The sequence below is a fragment of the Amphiura filiformis genome, chromosome 15 (genome assembly GCF_039555335.1).
Source record: "Amphiura filiformis chromosome 15, Afil_fr2py, whole genome shotgun sequence".
Taxonomy (NCBI): Eukaryota; Metazoa; Echinodermata; class Ophiuroidea; order Amphilepidida; family Amphiuridae; genus Amphiura; species Amphiura filiformis.
In genome coordinates this window covers 25,315,282-25,340,922 of record NC_092642.1, presented here as the reverse complement: position 1 = coordinate 25,340,922, position 25,641 = coordinate 25,315,282, and the positions used below count along the sequence as shown (strand labels likewise).

The 25,641-nt window shown below is 37.9% G+C and overlaps 2 protein-coding genes across 2 annotated transcripts in view; one reads left to right on the top strand and one right to left on the bottom strand.

Moving 5' to 3' along the window:
- LOC140171427 (uncharacterized) overlaps positions 1-25,641 on the bottom strand; it is a 443,410-nt gene that overhangs the window by 47,770 nt on the left and 369,999 nt on the right. The window lies entirely within an intron of this gene.
- On the top strand, positions 18,601-22,059 carry LOC140171426 (uncharacterized). Its single transcript, XM_072194685.1, has one exon. It carries the CDS (start codon positions 18,737-18,739, stop codon positions 20,282-20,284), a length of 1,548 nt encoding a protein of 515 aa, XP_072050786.1. The 5' UTR covers positions 18,601-18,736; the 3' UTR covers positions 20,285-22,059.

Below are 25,641 nucleotides of genomic sequence, written 5' to 3'. Positions count from 1 at the left end.
GATTGTAGTTTTGTATGTTGATGATTGTCATGTAATAAATATTACTGTAAATTTGATGTAAAATGTGCATAATTTTCATAAATCATAATTTGTAAATATTCCAAAAAAAAGTGACTGCAAATTTTTATCACCAATAGGTTGGTAATTGTGTACATTTTGTATCTAATATTTTTTTTACATAATATTTCCTTTTTTCTGACCCAACTTTCACTTGTTCTGTCAGAAATGCATAGGTGATGGAAGTGACCTTGTGCACCATACCAGATCTTGCATTAAAGAGAAACCTTGAAAAGTGTCAATATTTAAATATACTGTAATATTTCCATAGAAAGTAGATATTCTTTGCCATAGAATGTTAGCTTTTATTATCATATATGTCCACTTTTAAAGGGGGTAACCCTCTTGGTTTTGGAAATGGATTGTCTTTTAAATTACATATAATATCAAATATCGTCCCCTTTATGCAGCTTTGTGAAAAAACAAGAACATTTTCAGCTTAAAAGGGCATTTCGTGATCCACAGCCTCATCCCCCCACTTTTCTCAAAAAAAGTTGAGATTTTCATATCACTGGAATACTCTGGCTACATAATGTTTATATGTACAAAATATTTCTTGCAGATTAATTCGTTTAGCAAAGATATCGCGAAATTTGAATTTCGTTCTGGTGCACCAGAACGAAATTACAACGTATTGTCTATGGAGCAGTGTAATACACATAAATCATGCATAACTCGCAAACGCAAAATCGGAATCAACTGAAATTTTGGGAATATGCTTTTTTCGTGGATATGTACTGAAAAATGTCATAAAAAGAGGATGCTAGGATCACGAAATACTCCTTTAAATGTGAATAAATAACAAAATTTACAATCCAATACCTTGGTATGCGTGAACTGCATTATGGGCAGGCAAGCAACAACATGTGCCACGCCCGCGCCGTAATTCCTGTTCGACAATATTGAAAGCAAAACAGAAATGCCTTGACGACAATGCTGCAAATGGCTGTATTGAACGGAAAATTTTTGTTTTAAATATTTTTCGTACCGATTCAGAAAAAAAGGAAACTGAATAAATTTCCCCTTGCAATATGTAGATGAATGTAAAAGTTTGGGTTGAAAATGGGGGATGAAAAAAAATGCCGTTATCGAGTACTGAACCGGGTACCTCTTGCACCAAAACATCTGAAGTCTCCTCAGCAGTTAGTGATTCGCTCTTTTCACGCAATGTGAATGACGTGAAACCAAATTTGCTGTTGAGGAGACTATAATTATCTACGATAAGCCTCTCCAGAATTCCAGAAATTGGTAGGCACCAGGGAAGCTATTATGGCATGAATTCTCTGATTTCTCCGTCAAATTTCAGGATAGGAATGAGAAAAATACAAATACTAGTAAACATTATTTTTCATCAGGTTCGCCGTCGCAAATAATAAAGGAGACAAGGAGAAAAAGGGTTCGATTCCCAGGCGGGATCACTTTTCTCCTTGTCTCCTTTATTATTTTGACATTTACAACCTGATGAAAAATAATGTTTATTTATATAATTCCCATCGATCATGCCACTGTTTTTCCGTATTATATTTCCTCACAGGGAGGATGGCAATTTATTTCTCGCATTTACAGCCCTAGCTACTATGGGCTATTTGCGGGGAGGAGATAAGTTTAAGTGACCGCTTATGGGTTCGAATTTCAACCAGCCTAATCATGAAGCTCCCGTGGCCAAGTGGTTAAGGCAGAGGTCTCGTAAACCTGAGGTCCTGGGTTCGATTCCCAGGCGGGATCACTTTTTCTCCTTGTCTCCTTTATTATTTGCGACGGCGAACCTGATGAAAAATAATGTTTATTTATATAATTCCCGTCGACCATGCCACTGTTTTTCCGTATCAGAAAAATACAAGTTACTTTGTGATACCAAAAACTCATTAACAATGACAAAAATGGGGGGGGGGATGATGTTGTCAATCAGGTTACGGACCTTTAATTTTGAGCAGAACAACAGGTAAAGCAAAGAAAATTGGAATTTACTACCTGAGCGATATGTCATGCATATCACTCCGTCGGTCATACTACGGCACCATCCTTTCATGTATGTGCCACCGTCCCGCACATAATTGTACAAGAGTGAAATGAAAATCATGATTTTACAATATAAACAAGTGATGGGTCTCACCAACACCGTACCTTTCTATGGCCATCTTTGACATTTAAAATTAATCTTTGGATACTGGGGTAGAAAATGATTTTAAGCCAATTTCAAGGATTCATGTACTTGAATATGTGTTGAAAAAATATGATAGTCGTTAGCTTGCGTATTAAGAAAGAACTGCGTTTTGTAATCAAAAACTGACAAAAAATTGACTTCTGCCCTCATTTGTAAACACTCGGGTCACGGAAGATACACAGTACTATTGCGCAGTGTTGGCCATTGGTGGAGGCAGTCTTAAAGCAGATGACGTATACCCATACTCACTGACATCTACAGAGGTCAATCACCAGGCTTTTGTTGTCTGAAATTGTCAATAGCTTTAGTCGGATGTCCCTCGGCCCATTATGTGTCTCAAAACCATGAAACAGGTCGGAACAAAATGGCCATGCGTGGCTATGGATTCGACCTACCATCATGCTGATTTCTGCCATGAGGATATTGGGGCGATGACACTGTCTCGCGTACGTCACCCAAAATTTCGGGCTCAATCTGCAGGCCTATGCGAATTGAATGTGGCTATCCACAAGGTTATTTTTAACAATAATTTCAAACCACTGTCAGTACCGGGGTCAGTACCACAATACAGAATGCAAATGAGTGTACCATAGGCGTAGACCCGGGGGGGGGGGGATTTTGTCAGTGGAGGATGGTCCTTACAATCATCTCCCCAATGTTGACGCCTGAATATGGGTTTCTGACCAAATTATCCTCATTTGCCCATTTTAGCCTCAAAAGTGCAAATTTTTGCTAGCACACTTCGCGAGTATTTATTCCACTTTTGCACCATATTTAATCAGTTTAGCTTCAAAATAGCAAAAAAAATTCGCACGCTTAGTGCACATTTGTGCCATAAACTTATCATGTTGCCAAAAAGTGCTAGATTCACTATACTTCCAAGAATTTTTTTCCAACCCCATCCCCCCAATGTCATAAAGAAATCTACACCACTGGAGTGTATAATTTCCTGGCTAGGGCCTATACCCTACCCAGCAAACACAAAACCTTTGACAGGACAAATACAAATTTATTCTGGTGAAACAAGCAATTAAATAACAATGTGGATAAAATTTTAGAGTATTATTAATACACATACATTTATAAATGTTGTAACATTTCAGATATTTGGATCCACTGATAAATCTGCAATTGGCAACTAATAAAAGTAGAACCAGTACTAATACAGAAGATAATGGGGATTGTAGTCTTGAACTCATGTGGCTCCATGCACTTAAGGACATCTTCATCTGTAGTAAAATTTACTTTCATGGTGGGTTTGAGGTGCACATAGTACATGTACCGTAACTTGATCTACATCTTTCAATATTGTTGGGTTCATGTAGACTTCACTCTGCAACAGGCAAAATGAAATCAGTAACAGGGGAAATGAAACTTTTGAAACCATTTACCTGTGCATTTTGCCACATCAAGCATTATTCTTTAGACAAATGGAAAACCCATGTTAATAGACATATGATTAAATATGTGTGGGCTCATAGATGCAAAAGTTTATTTTGTCCGAAAAGCTTATTGAAATATGGTGAGCTACTAAGATATATGCATAGCCACAAGAAGCTGTGGTATTACCGGTGTAAAAGGTTGAATGTCAGTGAGAAACCCTATCAGTGTAAGTACTGTCAGAAATGTTTTGCACGGAATAGTCATTTGCAAATACATGTGAGAATTCACACCAAAGAGAAACCTTTTCAGTGTGAGTTCTGTCCAAAATGTTTTGCACAGAGTGGTGTTTTGAAAAGACACATGACAACTCACACCAAAGAGAAACCCTATCAGTGCCAGTACTGTCAGAAATGTTTTGCCCAAAAGCATAACCTCAAATCCCATATTGGAACTCATACTAAAAAGGAACTCTTTCACACCAAAGAGAAACCCTTTCAGTGTGAGTACTGCCAGAAATGTTTTACAAGCAAACATGGTCTTGTGGGCCATATCAGAATTCACTCCAAGGAAAAACCCTTTCAGTGTGAGTACTGTCAAAAATGTTTTGCCCAAAAATGTTACCTTGTGAACCATATCAGAACTCACACCAAAGAGAAACCATATCAGTGTGAATACTGTCAGAAATGTTTTGCCCGAAGAAGTGTCCTTGTGGAACACATCAGATTTCACACCAAAGAGAAACCCTTTCAGTGTGAGTACTGCCAGAAATGTTTTACAAGTAAAAATGCTCTTGTGAGGCATATCAGGACTCACACCAAGGAAAAACCCTACCAGTGTGAGTATTGTCAGAAATGCTTTTCCCAAAGAAATTGCCTTGTGTGCCATACCAGAATTCACACTAAAGAAAAAACATATCAGTGTGAGTATTGTCAAAAATGTTTTGCCCAAAGAAGTGGCCTTGTGAACCATATTAGAACTTGCACCAAGGAAAAATAACTAGACTGTCAATGTTAGTATAGTCAAAAATGTTTGCTTCCAAGAATGTTATCACATACTACGAGGGGCAGTCAGTATGTTTTAAGAGTTGACTCGTGACGTCATTTGTGGATTGTTTTCATGGCATTTCTCAATGATTACATAAACACTATACCCTTGTCTTTCAAACAACACATGTAAAAATTATATCATACACATGATTACGTAACAGCATTAGCATAAAATCAATAGTCTAGGGACACTGCCAAATCACGCAAAAAGGCTGGCCTTTTAAATTACAGAAAAAACACGTGTTTACAATGTCCGAGAACAGCAAAAGTACAAGGTGCATATGGCTAGTTTTGGGCAGGAATAAACACGAGGTCCTCAGTTTGCATTTGGTAAAATATGAGACTTGCCATTAAACTTTGATAGAAATAGGACGTCTGGAAACTTCAACAACTTTAGGGCTTGAATGGAAGCGAAATTATTCTGCAAAATGGCGAATATGAAAAAAGCAGTTATTACAAATTACATCAATTATCTCCAAAATGAAACAGACTAAAATATAATGACTGGTCACGTGTGAGAGCTGGTACTCAGTGCGATGATAACTGGTGCAAATCAAACAACAATCTGCGCATGCGTAGGTGGGATGACCGATACAACATGGTGGAAATGCACGAAAATTGCAAAATTCCATCTAAATAGGGCCTAATATATTACAAAATGCTATGAAAATTGTAATTTAAATATTCATATGAATTTTTATGGATGATCTCAACCTGAAATGAACAGAAAAGTTTTAAAAATAAATTTCTCATTCAAACGACGGCCTCTCTCTTTGTACCACTACTTTTTGTCTAAATGTAACAATGGTAGAATAACAGTTATATTTTAATCACGGATTCAAATATATTCTAGGGAAACTCCCGTTTAAATGTTTGGAGATTAGTCAACAGAACTGGCAAAACAAATTAAATTTCCATGTTTGCTATTTTTGGCAATATCAAGATTTTTAAAGAAAGAAAAGCCTTGTTTTTGTCAAAAATAAGACATATTTGACCACACATTTTAAATAAACTAAAACCTTTACAGCCCAACAAACATGGTTTCAGGAATTGGTAGTTTGTGTTCTATTACTGTTCCAAAAGGCAGCATTCTCCATTCTTTAATTCCCGAGAAAATATAGAAAATACAACAATACCTCATTTCAGCCTCTTAATTCCCTTAACAAAAACGACTCAATTTCGCCAGGTGACTCTAGACCATTGATTTTATGCTAATGCTGTTACGTAATCATATGTGTGATATGATTTTTACATGTGTTGTTTGAAAGACAAAGGTACAGTGTTTATGTAATCATTGAGAAATGCCATGAAAACGATCCACAAATGACGTCACGAGTCAACTCTTAAAACATACTGACTGCCCCTCGTACATCAGAACTCACACAAAAGAAACATCACTTGGTGTGAATATATGATGTGAAATAATGCTAGGCGTCCCTCCATTTGTGCTCCTGATGGTGTGATATATTGATCCAAGCAAGAATGTGTGTCCAATTCCGCATTATTATGCACAACTATCTCATTTTGGAAAATGGATCTCATTTTGAAAATCATCTCAAATTGGATAGAATTGAGACCCAATTTGAGAATGAATTTGAGTACCAATATGAGATCCATAATCACCCAATTGGTGCTTAATACATTGGTGCTACCAAATGTTTGTAATTTCATGGTCAAAGAAGTTGGGGATCACCAAAATTGTATTTTTGACAGAGCAAGGCCTAATTACTCCAATTTAATAGCTGGGGAATAATTTTATGCTTGCAGATCAGATTTCTCTGCCAAGAAGACAAGGTCAATTATACCAGGAACGAAACATCTTATTGTTGATACATACTTCAAATGTATGTATCCCAATTTAAATATCAGGGTTTTGCTATTTCCACATTAAACATTGAATTCTTTCATTTCGGATGTAATTTTATCCAGATTTTTTTTAAACTTCAAAGAAATTCACTTTGGTTTGGCAAATATTATTTTGAATTTCCAAATCATACACATACGCACAAACATCTCCAGTACATTCTACTTGTAATGTTTAAACGCCCAAAACGCATTGCGCATTATACGCATACTATTCAAAATATGATACGTTTGCGAACACAGTACGCGTATATGACAAACAAGTGTGCTTACGCACAAACATGCATAGTACATAATATGCCTCTCGTTTTAAAAGGTCAGCAGACTTTGCTCGTCCTTCAAAATATTTGAGGGGAGTATGCCGATTTAATTTGGTTACGTAAGGTATCCTTACAAAGCAAACACTAGTATGGACCACAAGAGCCTCGTCCAATGCCACAGTCCAATAACCTCAATTACATAATGATCATAATCACAGTGCAAAATTTGACCTCAAGTTGCAGAGTATGAGTTTTAGTACCCAAATCTTCAAAGGTCATTCAATGAATGTACAAATGTATTGGGGTATAAATACTCCCCCTGATAGATGAGAATGTTGTGGATCTTAGTGAAATGAACTGGGAATTGTTTCATTGTAAAAGTTCTAATGTTGTCCTCGAGAGAGACAGTTATACATGCTTCGCTATGCATCTGTGTGTTAAAACAGGCTACCATTGCAAAATATTATAAAGCGAGAAAAACGTGCGTCTGGTTGTACATAACACGCGAGCAAGACAGGCAAAACTATAATGTAACATTAATATTTCACATTCCTTTTACCCCCCCCATATCAATGTTTAAGCAAACACTTGACTAAACGTCATTTAATTTGCAGGTTACTACTTGTTTATAAAGAATGCAAATGAAATGCTCAAACGTAAACATTTTCATAACACCCCCTCCCTCCCCCACCCCCACCAATCAATGTTGGGTTCTATTAGGCTTCCGTGACCAAACAAATTAGGATTCAAAATTGCAGAGTCCGAACACGGAGGCTGATCATAAGACCCAGATCAACATTGTTACGGGGGGAGGAGGGGGGGGGTCGAATATGGTGCATGGTCCTCAAGTGTCCCAAGACTAGTTTCCGTACTTTGCGTTTTGTTTACAATTTCCTTTCCGATGGTAATGACATTTGAAAAAAAAAAAAAAAAAATTGACAGTGATTCGAACAAGGGATCTCTAGATTATTAGGCCAGCGTCTTACCGACTGCGCCACCAAGAAAATCGATATCTATACGCGTACTTTTTACAAAATATAAACTCAAGGTGGTTATTGCATGATGTTTAACCCTGTTCGATTTACACTCGATTTACCCTCATAGAACTGCACACATCTGTCACGGTTGACCACTTAATAGATAAAGAAACTAATAATATATTTATTATTGTATGGTAAACCGTCTAGCAGCATGCTTTTCAATGCTTGTAAATCGTAATGATTTACCATCAGAGAAATTTATAATGTTTTGAGATGTAAACATGGCACAGCGAAAAACTAAATAGGCTTGCTGGAGAATGTGCATTCTTTATTAATTAGTTTTGATTAAAACCTACGTCATTATCATCATCGTCGTCGTCGTCGTCGTCGTCGTCGTCGTCGTCGTCGTCGTCGACGTCGTCGTCGACGAATCATCATTAACATTATCACCATCATCATCATCATTATCACCACCATCATCATCATCACCATAATCATCATCATCACTACCATTGTCAAAGGAATACATTTCTTAAATTACGTTTTTAAACTTCGAGCCTAGTTTGCCACCAAAAAATATCAACTACCAGATCAGGCTCAAATGAAAGTAAGAAAAAACTTGTTAATTGTTTTAGATAATGATTTGGAAATTCAAAATCATATTTCCAACACAAAGTGAATTTCTTTGAAGTTTAAAATAAAAGTGGATAAAATTACATCCGAAATGAAAGAATTCGGTGTTATTAGTTGTTGTTCTTTTCAATTTTTGTAGCAAACAACCTGAAACCAACAATCCTCCTGGAATTTATAAGTCCTTTGTTAGTGATTGAGTTTGCATTTTTCCGGGGCAAATTTATGAGTATTCAGATTTTAAGTTTGTGAGATAATCTGATGTTTTAAATAATTTGAAAACATTCTCTTGATTTTTTGTTTTGGAAAGGAACAAGAAAAACATTTTTAGATCAACTTTACCATATGGTCACCTTGTGTATACTCAAAAGACCATGAACAGCAATTAAACCCATACTTGACCATGAGAAGGCTAGACACTGGTTCCATACAGTACCATACTTCACCAACTATAATAGTTAGTAACTTAGCACCCAATAAAACCTAAGTGGTGGATTATATCTCAATTTGTCACTCAAATTGGATCTCATATTGGATTTCAAATTGCTTCTCAAATCTATTCAATTTGAGACGATTACAAATATGAGATCCATTTTCCAAAATGAGATACTTTTGAATATCAATGGTATCTCATTCTCAAGTTAGTCGGTGGTTAAGTTAGGAGGTGGGTCTTGAGTCAAAGGTCAAATACGTTTAAGGGGGCTGTTATTTTCTTCGGAAGGGGGGTCATGAATATACTGGGGGTGTGCAAATTGTCTTATATACAGAATAGAAATCTTTAACATGGATTCTCCCCGGTTTGGGTGATATTGAATCTAAAGCTTGTATAGGTAAACTTAGTTAATGAAACTTCCCATAACTAGGTGACATGTATTTTTTTATTCAAATCCAATACTCAGATTGTTGGTCATATGACTCTTTGCCATGGTAATGACCGCCATATTGGATTTGGTGAATTTCAAAGGTAGAGACATTGGGAACATGATATCTCAAAAAGTATTCTACGAGGGGCGGTCAATAAGTTCGTAGAACAAAGTACTTGAAAGAGTACTAGCCAAATTCTTTCTATCTCACTCTTGAGCATGGTCACTACAAACCTTAATGCACCCGTCGCAATTTTTCTTGAAACCTTCTATGTCAACAAAATGTAAGTCTTCCAATAGCTCCTTGAGCCACTCTTTAGTGAAGGCTCACCAGCATTGATCACCAGCAAACTTGATATTATGAAGCTAGGACTTAAAATTCTAAAATAGGTTTCACTAACTGGAGGCCATGCCTGAACCACAATGTGGTTACTTTAGTTAACGGACCCCTCTGTCGTGAATGGCAGCTTGACAAACTAAGAATAGCGTACAGGACACAATCCGAGAACAGTCACATTCCTACCATCAACATTCTTCACATGATGGCTTGCCTCAATTTTTCTATCAAAATTGTATGATATATGCCTATGATTGTACTTTCATTTGGCAAATGATCTGTCATCAAGGCTCTCCCTGGATCTCAGAAACAGCGATGAAGACCTTGCACTATGGTGACCGATTGATGATCTTCTTTAGTGTGTGAGATCCAGGTGCTTCCACTAAATGCTCTCGTAATTCCAGTGATTAATGTATATTTTATCACCTTTAGCCACATATAGATTAAAGTTGCCTCGGTCCTCATTCTAAGTGTATAGAAGGTGTGGACCTGAATATGCCAATTGGTATCAAATTTGTACATTAAGATTCTGGGACCCCCATCTAGAAGACACCCTGGAATACCCAATGTTAATGGATTAATGTCGAAAACACATTCATCAGAGTTGTCATATTTTGTGGCTATCTCATCTTTCTTTTTTGGCTCTTTATTCATTATCAATGCCACTGTACCAGCACGTATATCGTTAGTGGTGACGTCAGCAAGTCTTTTGGACCTTGTATGGTCTTCAAGGACGCTCATTCCATTCTTGAACTCTAAGAATCATTTCGTTGCTGTTGAATATCAAGGACTTTATTACCATTTACAGCAACTGTACATTGTTAAATTTCATTTGAGTTTTCACCGCCCTTCGGAGAAATTTCCATAATGACCATGTATTCACTTCTGGTAGTACCTGTGAATTCATGGAGGTAGACTTCCTCTGAAGAGTGTCCTGCCCACATACAGTGAGGCAAAAATCTAATATTTTTACGGTAATGTTTTAAAGGAACAAGCTTTCAAATGAGACCAAATTCAATACCGTGCGACAAAGTAGCATACCGAGTTCTACGAACTTTTTGACCGCCCCTCGTATCAATAGAAATGAAATTTTGGGAATGTGTTCTTCATAGACAGGACACAAACCTGAACTAGAATTATGATAATCATGTGATGTCTTGGGGTCTAACTGGAGGTCAAAGTTCAAATTCAAAATTTAATAATTATTGTTTTTTGCGGTTTTTTTGCTACCATAGCAACAACATAGTTCCGATACCTCAAATACCTTTCAAGATATTGTGTTCCGTGTCAGCGAAACACTGTTTTACTTTAATTTTGATTTGCAAAAGAATTTGAATTATCACAAATAATAGTGAAAATTAGAGGTCAAAATCTTGATTTAAGAAATTTCGTCTTGCGAAGTTACAGTTTTAAATATAAGTTTGGAATGGAAGCCCTGATTGTTGTCAAACAAAAAGCAAAAGAAAGGCATTTTTACCTTAATTCCAATAAATATTTTTTTGCCCACAACCAGGGGGGGATTCCACCTTAAAGAATGCACACAAAGAGACGCCTATATGTATCTGGACCGTCAGTAATATATATGCTCTGCTGACAGAGGTGACCTTGTGCACTGCATCAGATCTCATACTAAAGAGAAATCTGGAAAAAGTCTTAATATTTTCAGAAGTGTTTTTTTTTTCAAATCACAAGGCTTAAAATTAATTCACACGAAAGAGAGAACTACTTTCAGAAATAGCATTCAAAACACATACAAAAGAAACCATGACTATATTGGGGCTGTGCTATAATTATGAGCCTCGGGGGAGGGTAAAATTAGGGGGGGCAAGAAATTTTGGCGAGCCGAAAAGGGGAGGGCAAGCAATTGTTGGAAGGCCGAGAGGGGGGGGTAAGCAATTTTTGGCACACATTCATGGGGCGCCTTTGAAATAAAACCCTCTAAAAAGGCTTAGGAAATGCTTCATATGGAAATTTTCCTGCTCGTTGTGCTTGCAACATGTGTTAGACCATTTAAAGTTGGTACATTGGGATCCCAAAAATTTTACATGTGCAAGGGGGGGCAAAGAATTTTTGGCAGGCTGAGGGGGGTGGGGGCAAGCGATTTTTGGTGGGCCAAGAGGGTGGGGGCTAATGATTTTTGGTGAGCCGTTTGGATATTTTACCTCGGGGGGGGCATAATTATTGCACAACCCCTAATATTGTTCACTTTGATGTGGCAGTGATGTCAACGCCTTGAGGCAGCTGTCTCGCACCCGCATCTATACGGTGGCTTTAAGTGTGTGCATGTGATGCTAGTGACTTAAAGCTGTGCCTCATGAAATTCGCACTGACGTCACTGCCAAAACTGGGTGAAAAATGGTATAATATGTGAAAACTTATGAGTGATTTGAAAGTTCACATATAAGCGACAATGTCCAACTAACGAGAAAACATAATAGTGTAGCAGGTTTCATCTTTCAAAATCACTGACCTGGAACGTTTTGTACATCTTGGATGTTGGTGAAAACATCTAAAGATCAGTGTTTAAAGTGCTCTGTCCTGGTTTTGACAAGGTTTTTTTTCATTAATAGTTCTAGAAAAATAGGGTAATTAAGTTGACATTACGTTTTGTTACCTGGAGAGATTTGATCATGTTTCACCTCCTTTTTCAACCAAATCGACGGTAATAACTCTTGTAGTGAGGGATCAACACTTAACCACCAATTGCCTCAGGCAAAACTCACTTCCTGTGAACCAAATACCACACAAGGTCAATTTTATGTAACTTATTGACCCATTTGTGTTAAATACTGCCTCTAGCTATAATGACATCCTTGTGATCTGGTCAACTCATTGACAGATACGAACCTCAGGAGGGAATTCACTTTTTGATCTATTCTCTCCAGGTAGTGAAAGGCCGTGTGTTCTGAACTCGCCACCCTTAGCGTTACATGACAAATATTATGAATTTTTACACCAACCGGGTTTCTAATTAGATTATCTCGACAATCATCAACCCTAAACTAGCAAAGGTATACATTTTTTGAATTCTAAAGGCATCAGCAATTCCAATATATACATTTCAACTCATTATACAGGGTGACCTGCAAGTTATACAGGGTGGAATAAAAAAGATTTTGATAAAAAAATGGGTCACTCAATGCATTGCTTATTACCATTCAGTAATAAACTGGAAGTAAACAACATTCATTTGGTTAGAGGAAATGGAGAGCCAACTGACTTCAGAAGAAACCAAAATCACAGCTGTTTGGTAATCTCGGAATATAGGGTGTCCCAAAGTCAGGGGCGTAGCCAGACTTCTCTGCCAGGGTGGACAAGGCTCCAAAATTTTCCCCCCAAGTTGATTAAGAAATAGACCAAAACGAGCGAACGTAGCAAGTGGAGCCTTTACTGGCGTGGGATCCAGGGGCCCGCATTAGGGCCCTGGTGGGGGTCCAGGGGGCGAAGCCCCCGGAAGCTGATGGGTTTTGGGCATTTTTGTACCGAGGAGAAGCCTCCTTGTATACATTTGCAACGTTTTTATGTGAACATTTTACCATGTAAAAAAAAAGGTTTCTTCAATTTCTTCCCCCTTTCTCTCATTCCTTCCCCATTCCATTAAATTACTTCCCCCTAAATTACTCCACATTCCCTTCCTTAAGTTCCCCTTCCTTCTCTTTCCGTCTTTTTCATTCTTCAATGTCTTCGCCTTTCTCCCATTCCTTCCCCCTTCCATTACACTCACTTACTTCCCCCTCAAATCACTTCCCGTTCCTTTCCTTAAATGTCCTTTCCTTCTTCATATTCTTCAATTTCTTCCCCTTTATTACACTTCTTCCCCTTCTGCATAAATTACTTCCCCGCAATATACATGCAAGTTGTTTTCTTTACCTCTTTTCCCTCATTTCATTCCCCTTTCCCTATTCCTTCCCCCATCCATCTTAGGCTTCCCTTTTGTTTTGTTTTTCATTTCCCTCGTTTTCCTTTATTGTCGTTTCCTCTCTGTTACTTTGCCTTCCCTCTTGACCCTTTCTTTTCACCATTCCCTCTTCCTTTCTTTCCCTTTCTTTCTTTTTTTCTTCTTTCCTTTCCTTTTCCCTCCTTTTCTTTTTCCTTTTCCCCTTTCCTTTCTCTTTTCCCCCTTGTCCCTCCAAAATTTCCCCCCAGATTTTTCCAGGGTGGGCGAGTCGCCCACCCTGCCCACCCCTAGCTACGCCACTGCCCAAAGTATGTTAGATTTTTTTACAATTCAACATATTTTGAACCTAAACATTTCCCCCATAACCCATACAGAAAAAATATGTCCATATTTAGATTCCTCATCAAATTTCCGTTCAGAAAATCTATACTTTGACTATGATAGGATAAGTAATTAAAATTTTACAGTAACTTTCAGATTTTGAAGACATTTGCAATACTTACTCAATGTTTAATATGACAACGGGTAGTTTTGTATGGAAAAGTTTGTATTTTCTACACTAAACCAATCATAAATGATTAAAAACAATTAGTAGAATTGTTTAGCTGTAAGGCCGTGAGTCACTGTATCTTTGGCTTTCAAACAACACGTAAAAATTACATCACACACATGATTACGTAACATCATTAGCATAAAGTACGTCAATAGATTATGGACACTGCCAAATCACGCAAAAAGGCGGGCCTTTTTAATTACAGCAAAGGCATGTGTTTAAAATGTTTGAGAACAGGCAAAGTACAAGGTGAATATGGCTAGTTTTAGGCAGGAATAAAAGCTAGGCCCTCAGTTTCCTTTTGGCGAAATATGAAATGGGACGTCATGGGCACTTCAACAACTTTAGGGCTTGAATGGAAGCAACATTATTCTACAAAAATGGCGAAAATGAAAAAGCAGTTATTACAAATGCCATTGATTATCTCCAAAATGAAACAGATTAAAATATAATACTGGTCATGTGTGAAAGCTGGTACTCGGTACGATAATAACTGATGCAAATCAAACAACAATCTGCGCATGTGTAGGTGGGATGACCGATACAACATGCTGGAAATGCACGAAAATTGCACAATTCCATGTAAATAGGGCCTAAAATATTACAAAATGCTATGAAAATTTTAATTCAAATATTCATATGAATTTTTATGAATGATCTCAACCTCAAATGAACAGAAAAGTTTTAAACGATGGCCTCTCTCTCTGTACCACTACTTTTTGTATAAATGTAATAATAGTAGAATAACAGTTAGATTTTAATCACAGATTTCAAATATTTTCTAGGGAGACTCCCGTTTTAATGTTTGGGGATTAGTCAACAGAACTGGTTTATTGAAAGAAAAGCCTTGTTTTTTTCAAAAATAAAACATATTTGACCACACATTTTGAATAAACTAAAACCTTTACAGCCCAACAAACATTGTTTAATGAACTGGAAGTGTGTGTTCTATGACTGTTCCAAAAAGCAGCATTCTCCACACTTTAATTCCCGAGAAAAATATACAACAATACCTCATTTCAGCCTCTTATTTCTCTTAACAAAAATGACTCATTTTCAGCAGGCGACTCTAGACCATTGATTTTATGCTAATACTGTTACGTAATCATATGTGTTTGAAAGACAAAGGTACAGTGTTTATGTAATCATTAAGAAATGCCCCGGGGAAATGCCATGAAAACAATCCACATGCATATAGGGTCACAAGTCAACTCTTATTACATACTGACTGACCGACCCTCGTAGACGGTAAAAAGTTCCCTTTCTCTCACAATTATGTGTCATCATGCAATTTTCTGTGAATTTCTTGAAACATGTCTCTGCCGCAATCTGAAATCTGGAGGAGTATAATAAGAGAGAAAGTGACTTGTGAGCATTGTTCATGTTTTCACCACTATGCCCAAAATATACAGATGTATGTACAGCTATGTACAGAACATATTCACATGCATCTCGCTAGCTGTGTGGCGGATTAAGTCTAGTACTTATGATGCAATGATCTACGGCAATATTTAGATTGTATAATTGCTAGCAGAAGTAGGGTAACAAAGACACCAACAATTCTTCTCTACTACCACTTTTTTCCCGGTCAAAATCTCCAACAACTCTAAAAATTACAAATCCCCAAGAGTCAGTGGACTATTATAGTGCGGAATAAGACCTGTTTATTGAAGAAAGTGCTTGAAAAGCAACACCGTTTTGAAAATTATCATCTGTGCAAGGATCTTGAATTCATTCTGAGAGATTTCTTGTGCTTGGTGCCAATAGTTGGGCTGTGAATGTGGTCCTAGAAACTGTCCTGGGGATGTGTGTAATGTTGGTTTATTTTGATGGACAGGATTTTAACATATAACCTTGTGAAGAATAAGAATTACAAGTTTCTTTTTGAGCTCAGTATGTATTTCCTTTGGTTGTGTATATAGAGGCCTTCAACATGTAATACCAATGGATTATATAAAATGTTAACTTGGACACAAGTGTCCATAGTGCATTATTATGAAAGCTACATTGCAGGTCAGGTCATTTGGTAAAAATAGAGAATGCAAAATCAGGTGACAAGTCTTGTGATGCGTAGATCTCCTTGTCATTACTTTTACTCAAAAAGTACGGAATCTGCGAAATTTTTATACACAAGAATAAGCTGCAGCCTGATTTTCATGGGCAGTCATACTCATTATCAATATGGTAAAATCCATAGTGACGGATGCAGGTTGAGCTCCCAAAAAATTGCGCAAGACATAGTGATGGATAACTTTGGCAATCTATAAGGGGTGGTGCAATAATTATGTGTACCCCTGGGGGTGAATTATAGGGGGCAAAGATTTTTGGCAGGCCAAAAGGGGGCAAGCATTTTTGGCAGGTCGAAGGGGGGGTCAAGCGATTTTTGGCAGGTCGAAAGGGGGGGCAAGCAATTTTTGGCACAGATATTTTGGGCACTGTTTCTATATTACGCCCTAAAAAGGCGTAGGAAAACGTTATGAACATGTTCAAATATGCAAAATTTCCTGCTCGCTGCGCTCGAATTATATGTTAAGACAATTTAAGGTTTTAAATTTGGGTTCCCCAAAATCTTGCATGTGTAAGGGAGGGGGGGCAAAGATTTTTTGGCACGACAAAAGGGGGGCAAAGGTTTTTGGCACGGCCAAATGGGGGGGCAAGCGATTTTGGCAGACCATTTTGAGAATTCACCCGGGGTACACATAATTATTGCACCACCCCTAATTATGTGAGATGTTCGATTTTAGTACATTTTAATGTTTTGAAGATATCTTTCAAGGGTCTAGCTACTTTTAACAGACACATGAATTGCTGCACATTAATGGCAGGTTTATAATTTATAACCCAATACAGTTTACCTACTCAATGTCACTATGTAAGGGGCTGTGCAATAATTATTTTCCCCAAACGGCTCGCCAAAAATCGCTTGCCCCCCTCTCGGCCCGCCAAAAATCTTTGCCCCCCTTTGAACATGCCAATTTTTTGGGATCCCAATTTGCAAACCTTAAATGGTCTAGATGTATGTTGCGAGTGCAGCGAGCAGGAAAATTTGCATATTTAAGCGTTTTCCTAAGCCTTTTTAGAGCGTTTTATTAAAAAGACGCCCCATGAATGTGTGCCAAAAATAGCTTCGCCTTGCCAAAAATTGCTTGCCCCCCCTTTTGGCTCGCCAAAATTTCTTGCCCCCCCCAATTTTACCCTCCCCCCAGGGCTCATAATTATTGCACAGCCCCTAATAGCAAGGGGTGACACTAAATTCACGGTTGTTCTATTAGCAACGCAAAATCTATGAAAAATTCAGCTGGTTTACTATCTAGAAAGTGAGGCCAGTTATCGATCCGTTATAGCTCGTTATGAATAATTCATGTTCGACCCCTTGGATCATGTTAATTGAGTTTGGCGAATAACAACGTTGTTAGTTTTGCGAACTTTGCCTGTTCAATGAGAGTATAGCGCGCCCCCAATACATCTGGGCACAAATCACGCGAAAACGATCCAGTTTAATGAAATGGCGGACGGGTATTCCCATCAGGCACCAGTGATATGTTTTTTCAAAGAAAGTCTACTAATTTGATATGAAATGACATTTTGCAATAGCAAAGTCAAAATTAGGACTTGCTGTCAATAATATGAAGGAAATATGTGACAGAGGCAAGGTGGGAAATACAAGTAGTATTTAAGTTATAATAACCTTGAATACCCGACCTGACCTTCCACCATGGCGCCATGATTCGTCTAATGTATTTTTATTATGCTCTCAAGTAAAATAAAATACCAATCTGTACTGTGCAGACAATGTTACTTGGCTCCCAGCATGAATTATTGATTTTATACGGAGGTAAAGAAATGCACAGTGTATGTGCATGATGTGCAAGCATACTCCAAATATTTACAGTAAATCTGAATAATGGTCACATGTTGCATGTCACATGTTCGGGAAATTAACACGTGGCAACATTTTAAGATTTCAGGCTTGTTTACTAGTTAATTGCCATTTGTACTCTTTATTATTTATCTTTGTTAATTAACATATATTTTAAATGCTGATAAATCGTGGTTGGCTGCCCATGATATCTGTTGAATTCAATGTTTTATGAATATAATTCTACCACGCAGAGGGGGTCACGCAGCAGAATTTCACATCACCTGACTTAGCTAGATTTCGAAGCTCTGCTCTTCAAATTCATGTAACTTTCAAAGTTTATTCATTTAATATATTTAATATGATACTAATTTTTGTTATAACCAACTGGTACACGAAATATACTAGCTTATTACCTATACAGAAAGGTGATTATCAGCCTTCACTCAGCAAATTGACATGCCCGGCATATGCAGCCATTCTCCGTCTGGATAACATGACTGTCGCCCTCAATACGTCTGGGCACAAATTTAAATAAGAATACGCTATTTACATATCAATGCGGCCTCATGCTAATTAAAGCTGCCCCATCCAGGAGTTCATCTATGGTAATAGTCCCTGGGTTTAATTGACTTCCGTCAATATTGATTAAAGTTTTAGAATATTAATAAGGAAATATTAATTTGTTTTTTAACATTTCAGATATTTAGATCCACTGATAAATCTGCAATTGGAACCTAATAAAAGTAGAACCAGGACGAAGACAGAAGACAGTGGGGATTGTGGTCTTGGACTCATGTGGATCCACTGAAGGACATCTTCATTTTCAGTAAATTTTACTTCATGGTGGGTTTCAGGTACACAAAGTACATGCATGCAGCGTTACCTGATCTACATCTGTCAACATTGCTGGGTTCATGTAAACTTTACTATGTAAATACATGTTACAATAAGCAACACAGGGAAATGAAACTTTTGAAACCATTTTCCTGTGCATTTTGCAGCATCAAGCATTATTCTTTGGACAAATGGAAAACTCATGTTAACAGACATATGCTTAAATACGTGTGGGCTCATAGATGCAAAAGTGCGTTTTGTCAAAAAAGCTTACTAAAATATGGTGAGCTGCTAGGATATTTGCATAGCCACAAGACGCTATGGTACTACCGGTGTAAAAAGTTGAACGTCAGTGAGAAACCCTATCAGTGTGATTACTGTCAGAAATGTTTTTCCCAGAAAAATATCCTTGTGGGCCATATCAGAATTCACACTAAAGAGAAACCCTTTCAGTGTGAGTACTGTCAAAAATGTTTTACCTATAAACATCACCTTGTGAAACATATCGGAACTCACAAAGAGAAACCCTTTCAATGTGAGTACTGTCAGAAATGTTTTACCCGAAAACAGAACCTTGCAAACCATATCAGAACTCACACCAAAGACAAACCCTTTCAGTGCGAGTACTGTCAAAAATGTTTTGCACAGAATGGTAATTTGCAAAGACACGTGAGAATTCACACCAAAGAGAAACCGTTTCAGTGTGAGTACTGTCAGAAATGTTTTGCCCTAAAACACTCTCTTGCATACCATATCAGAACTCATACCAAAGAGAAACCCTATCAGTGTGAGTACTGTCAGAAATGTTTTACACAGAATATTCATTTGCAAACACATATGAGAATGCACACCAAAGCGAAACCCTTTCAGTGCGAGTACTGTGGGAAATGTTTTGCCCTAAAACAGAATCTTGTCTACCATAACGCAACTCACACCAAAGAGAAACCCTTTCAGTGTGAGTACTGTAAGAAATGTTTTGCTCTAAAGCAGCAGCTTGCAAACCATATCAGAACTCACACTGAGGAGAAAGCCTTTCAATGTGAGCACTGTCAGAAATGTTTTACCCTTAAACATCACCTTGTGTACCATATCAGAGTGCACACCAAAGAGAAACCTTTTCAGTGTGAGTACTGTCAGAAATGTTTTATACAGAATAATCATTTGCAAACACACATGAGAATGCACACCAAAGCGAAACCCTTTCAGTGTGAGTACTGTCAGAAATGTTTTACACAGAATATTCATTTGCAAACACATATGAGAATGCACACCAAAGAGAAACCTTTTCAGTGCGAGAATTGTGGGAAATGTTTTGCCCTAAAACAGCATCTTGTCAACCATAACGTAACTCACACCAAAGAGAAACCCTTTCAGTGTGAGTTCTGTCAGAAAAGTTTTGCTCTAAAGCATATTCTTGCAAACCATATCAGAACTCACACAAAAGAGAAACCCTTTCAGTGTGAGTACTGTCAGAAATGTTTTGCCCGAAAATATCACCTTGTGCGCCATATCAGAATCCACACCAAGGAGAAACATACGCACTATCAAAGTTAGTATTGTTGAAAATGTTTGCTTCCAAATATGGTATCACATGCTACATCAGAACTTGCACCAAAGAAGTAGCACCTGGGTGAATATCATCAGATATGATTTTGTACTCCCTGCCATGAATTGGTCAAGGAGGCTATTGAAATGCTATGCATATGTGTGCTGTCCATGTCCTTCCATTTTGGAGCCAAACAAGTATAGATTAATCTCAAGTAGGTGGTTTTTAAGTTCAGAGGTGAGTCATGGGCCAAAGGTGAAATGAATTGGTGATGAACGATTTTGGAACGAAACAAGTATAGATTAATCTCAAGTAGGCGGTTTTTGAGTTCAGAGGTGAGTCATGGGCCAAAGGTGAAATGTGTACCTTGTGGACCATTTTAGAATTCACACCAAGGAGAAACCCTATATGAGTGAGTACTGTCAGAAATGTGTACAGAATAGTCATTTGCAAAGCCATATGAGAACTCGCACCAAAGAGAAACCCTTTCAGTGTGAATACTGTCAGAACTATTTTGCTCTAAAACGGCAATTGGCAAACTCGCACCAAGGAGTAACCTTATCAGTGCGAGTATTGCCAGAAATGTTGTATACAGAAAACTGAGTTGTAAAGTTACATGAGAACTCACACCAAAGTGAAACACTTTCAGTGTGAGTACTGTCAAAATTATTTACCCAAACACGTGTCCTTTGGACAAAATTAGAACTCACACCAAAGAGAAACTATATCAGTGCGAGTAGTCAGAAATGTTTTGCCGAAAATCATTCTCTTACCTCCCACATTAGAACTCTTACTGAAAAAGGATCGAATTCTCTTTCAGTCGTGAGTACTGCCAGAAATGTGAACCATATCAGGACTCACATCAAGGAGGCCAACTCTTTCAGTGTGAATTTTGTCAGAAATCCTGTGTTCAAAGATCTGGTCTCACATACCATATCAGTACTACTCACAGCAATAAAAAACCATCAGCACTAACCACAGCAATAAATAACCATATCAGTGTGATTACTGTCAAAAATGTTTTATCCAAAGAAGTGTCCTTATGCGCTAATTAGAATTCACACCAAAGAAAAACCCTTTCAGTGTGAGTATTGTCAGAAATGTTTCGACTGAAAAATTTACCTTGTGAACCTTATTACAATCCGAACCTGTTTATAATGCTTTGGTGACCGAAATGACCCTGTGTACTGCATCAGATTTCTTAAGTTTTTCATATTTTGATATGATAAAATACACAATTTGTAGGTAAAATGTAGAAAAATTACTGTAATATCGAAATTTGACAAAAATGTAACAAACTTGTGCTTCAAACTATATACATATTAGGGGCTGTGCAATAATTATGAGCTCGGGGGGGGTAAAATTTTCCGAACGGCTCGCCAAAAATCGCTTATCCCCCCTCTCGGCCTGCCAAAAATCGCTTGCCCCCCCCCTCGGCCCGCCAAAAATTCTTTGACCCCCCCTTGAACATGCCAAATTTTTGGGTTCCCAAATTGGAAACCTTAAATGGTCTAGATGTATGTTGCGAGCGCAGCGAGCAGGAAAATTTGCAAATAAGTGTTTCCGTACCGTTTTCCTAAGCCCTTTTAGAGCGTTTTATTAAAAAGGCGCCCCGTGAATGCGTGCCAAAAATCGCTTGCCCCCCCTCTCGGCTTGCCAAAAATTGCTTGCCCCCCCTTTTGGCTTGCCAAAAATTTCTTGCCCCCCCAATTTTACCCTCCCGCCAGGGCTCATAATTATTGCACAGCCCCTTATTGAGACCTACATCATGATTTTTAACCATTGCAATGCATTAAGGAAATAATACCATGTGCAACTTTAATTTACAGGGGCATAGCAAGCGGGGGACAGGGCGGAGTAAGTCCATGGGCCTGAGGGTTCAGGGGACCCAAGCACTAAAGTGAACACCAAGTAGGGCTGATGATGGAGATGTTAAAAGCAGGGCCAGATTTACCATTGGGCCAGGGTTCAGGGCCCCCAAAATTTGGGGACCCCAAAATTGCCATATGCATCTTTCTTTTAGGCTTAACCCCAATAACAGAATGTTTTTTGGCCAAAATAGTAAAATTTCAAAGAGCAAAATTCATGTTGATTTGGGGCTAAAATAGTCTGAAATTGATTTTTTTGCGTGCTTTGCTCGCAAATGTAGTAACATCGGAACAAATTATGTTAGTCCTCATCTGTATTTTAATGAATCCGCATTATACGTAAACCAAAACTTAGTCCAAGAAGAAAAAAAATGTATGTCTCAGACACCCGCGCGCATTGCTATGTGAAATCCAATTTAGCGCTTAGCCTACACGTTGGCCGTAATTTTTTTTGCCCTATATTCATTTTCTCAAAATCGTATAGCGATCAAATGTTGTCTTTTTTTTGCAGTTTGGTTGTTGTTTTTTGTGCACATTTCGCAATCATTGTTAGAGACAAATAAAACTAGACTTAGCTGTGGTCTAAGACCACGAACACAGCCGTGTTGTGACCCCTAAAGGACCTTTGACCCCAAAATCTACGAAAAATCCATAAGCATTGGCTTGTGTCAATGCATGTGTGCACAAAGTATCACTCTGCCATGTTATTTGTGACAGAAGGGACATTTTGAATGTTTTTCGTCTTGGACCGGAAGTGACCCCTTAATGACCTTTGACCCCAATCAAAAAATACCTCATATACATTAGGTAAATTTAATTTGTGTGCACATACCGTCATCCTCCTATGTTTTTCTTAGCTAATAAATTTTTTTGAAGGAATTTGGTTTTATACCGGAAGTGACCTCTTAATGACCTTTGACCTCAAATCTGTTTATGATTCATAGACACTGGGTAATAACAATGTATGTGTGCAAGTTGCTTCACCGTCCTACGTAATCTGTGGGAGAAGTAGCATTTTGAAGCTATTTCGTTTTATACCGGAAGTGACCCTTTAGGACCTTTCACCCCAAATAAAAAAAATACCACATATACATTAGGTTAACATAATTCATGTGTGCACATATCGTCAATCTCCTATGTTTTTCTTTGCCAATAAAACTTTTTGAAGGAATTTGATTTTATACCGGAAGTGACCCCTTAATGACCTTTGACCTCAATTCTGTGTATGATTTATAGGCACTGGGTAATAACAATGCATGTGTGCAAGTGGCGTTACTGTCCTGCGAAATTTGTGGGAGAAGTAGCATTTTGAGTTGAAATCACGTTTTGACCTCTGTGACCCCTACGTGACCTTTGACATGTAGGGGCATGGTCAGTGATGATTGTGACCAAGTTAGGTCAAAATCGGTGCACGGATGTCAGTGCTAGAGCAAATGTAAAGGTCGACAGAAGAAAGAAAGAAGAACTAGACTTAGCTGTGGTCTAACCCACGAACACAGCCGTGTTATAACCCCTATATGACCTTTGACCCCAAAATATATGAAAACGCCCATAGACATTGGCTAATGTCAATGCATGGGTGCACGTGGCACCATTTTGCTATGTTACTTGTGGCAGAAGGGGAATTTTGAAGGTTTTTCGTCTCAGACCGGAAGTGACCCCTTAATGACCTTTGACCCCAAATAAAAAAATGCCACATATGAATTGGGTAACCACAATTCATGTGTGAACATACCGTTACTGTCCTATGTTTTTCTTAGCAAATAAAAAATGTTGAAGGTTTTTCGTTTTATACCGAAAGTGACCCCTTAATGACCTTTGACCTCAAAAAAAAAAAAATACCATATATACATAAGGTAAACATAATTCATGTGTGCACATACCGTCACTCTCCTATGTTTTTCTTAGCTTATAACATTTTTTGAAGGAATTTGGTTTTATACCGGAAGTGACCCCTTAATGACCTTTGACCTCAAATCCGTGTATGATTCATAGCCACTGGGTAATAACAATGCATGTGTGCAAGTTGTGTCACCGTCCTATGTAATTTGTGGGAGAAGTAGCATTTTGAAGGTATTTCGTTTTATACCGGAAGTGAACCCTTAATGACCTTTGACCTCAAACAAAAAATACCACATATACATTAGGTTAGCATAATTCATATGTACACATACCGTCACTCTCCTATGTTTTTCTTAGCTAATAAAATTTTTTGAAGGAATTTGGTTTTTACCGGAAGTGACCCCTTAATGACCTTTGACCTCAAATCCGTGTATGATTTATAGACACTGAGTAATAACAATGCATGTGTGCAAGTGGCGTTATTGTCCTACGAAATTTGTGGGAGAAGTAGCATTTTGAGTTGAAATCACGTTTTTGACTCCTGTGACCCCTAAGTGACCTTTGACTCCACGAAATTCATGTGACATGTAGGGGCCTGGTCAGTGATGATAGTGACTAAGTTAGGTCAAAATCGATAAATGCATGTAAATGCTAGAGCAAATGTAATGGTCGGCAGAAGAAAGAAGAAGAAACTAGACTTAGCTGTGGTCTAACCCACGAACACAGCCGTGTTATAACCCCTATATGACCTTTGACCCCAAAAAATATGAAAACGCCCATAGACATTGGCTAATGTCAATGCATGGGTGCACGTGGCACCACTTTGCTATGTTACTTGTGGCAGAAGGGGAATTTTGAAGGTTTTTCGTCTTAGACCGGAAGTGACCCCTTAATGACATTTGAGCCCAAATAAAAAAATACCACATATGAATTGGGTAACCACAATTCATGTGTGAACATACCGTTACTGTCCTATGTTTTTCTTAGCAAATAAAAAATGTTGAAGGTTTTCGTTTTATACCGGAAGTGACCCCTTAATGACCTTTGACCTCAAACAAAAAAAATACCATATATACATAAGGTAAACATAATTCATGTGTGCACATACCGTCACTCTCCTATGTTTTTCTTAGCTTATAAATTTTTTGAAGGAATTTGGTTTTATACCGGAAGTGACCCCTTAATGACCTTTGACCTCAAATCTGTGTATGATTCATAGCCACTGGGTAATAGCAATGCATGTGTGCAAGTTAAGCGTCACCGTCCTATGTAATTTGTGGGAGAAGTAGCATTTTGAAGGTATTTCGTTTTATACCGGAAGTGAACCCTTAATGACCTTTGACCTCAAAAAAAATACCACATATACATTAGGTTAGCATAATTCATATGTACACATACCGTCACTTTCCTATGTTTTTCTTAGCTAATAAAATTTTTTGAAGGAATTTGGTTTTTTACCGGAAGTGACCCCTTAATGACCTTTGACCTCAAATCCGTGTATGATTTATACACACTGGGTAATAACAATGCATGTGTGCAAGTGGCGTAACTGTCCTACGAAATTTGTGGGAGAAGTAGCATTTTGAGTTGAAATCACGTTCTTGACCCCTGTGACCCCTACGTGACCTTTGACCCCACGAAATTCATGTGACATG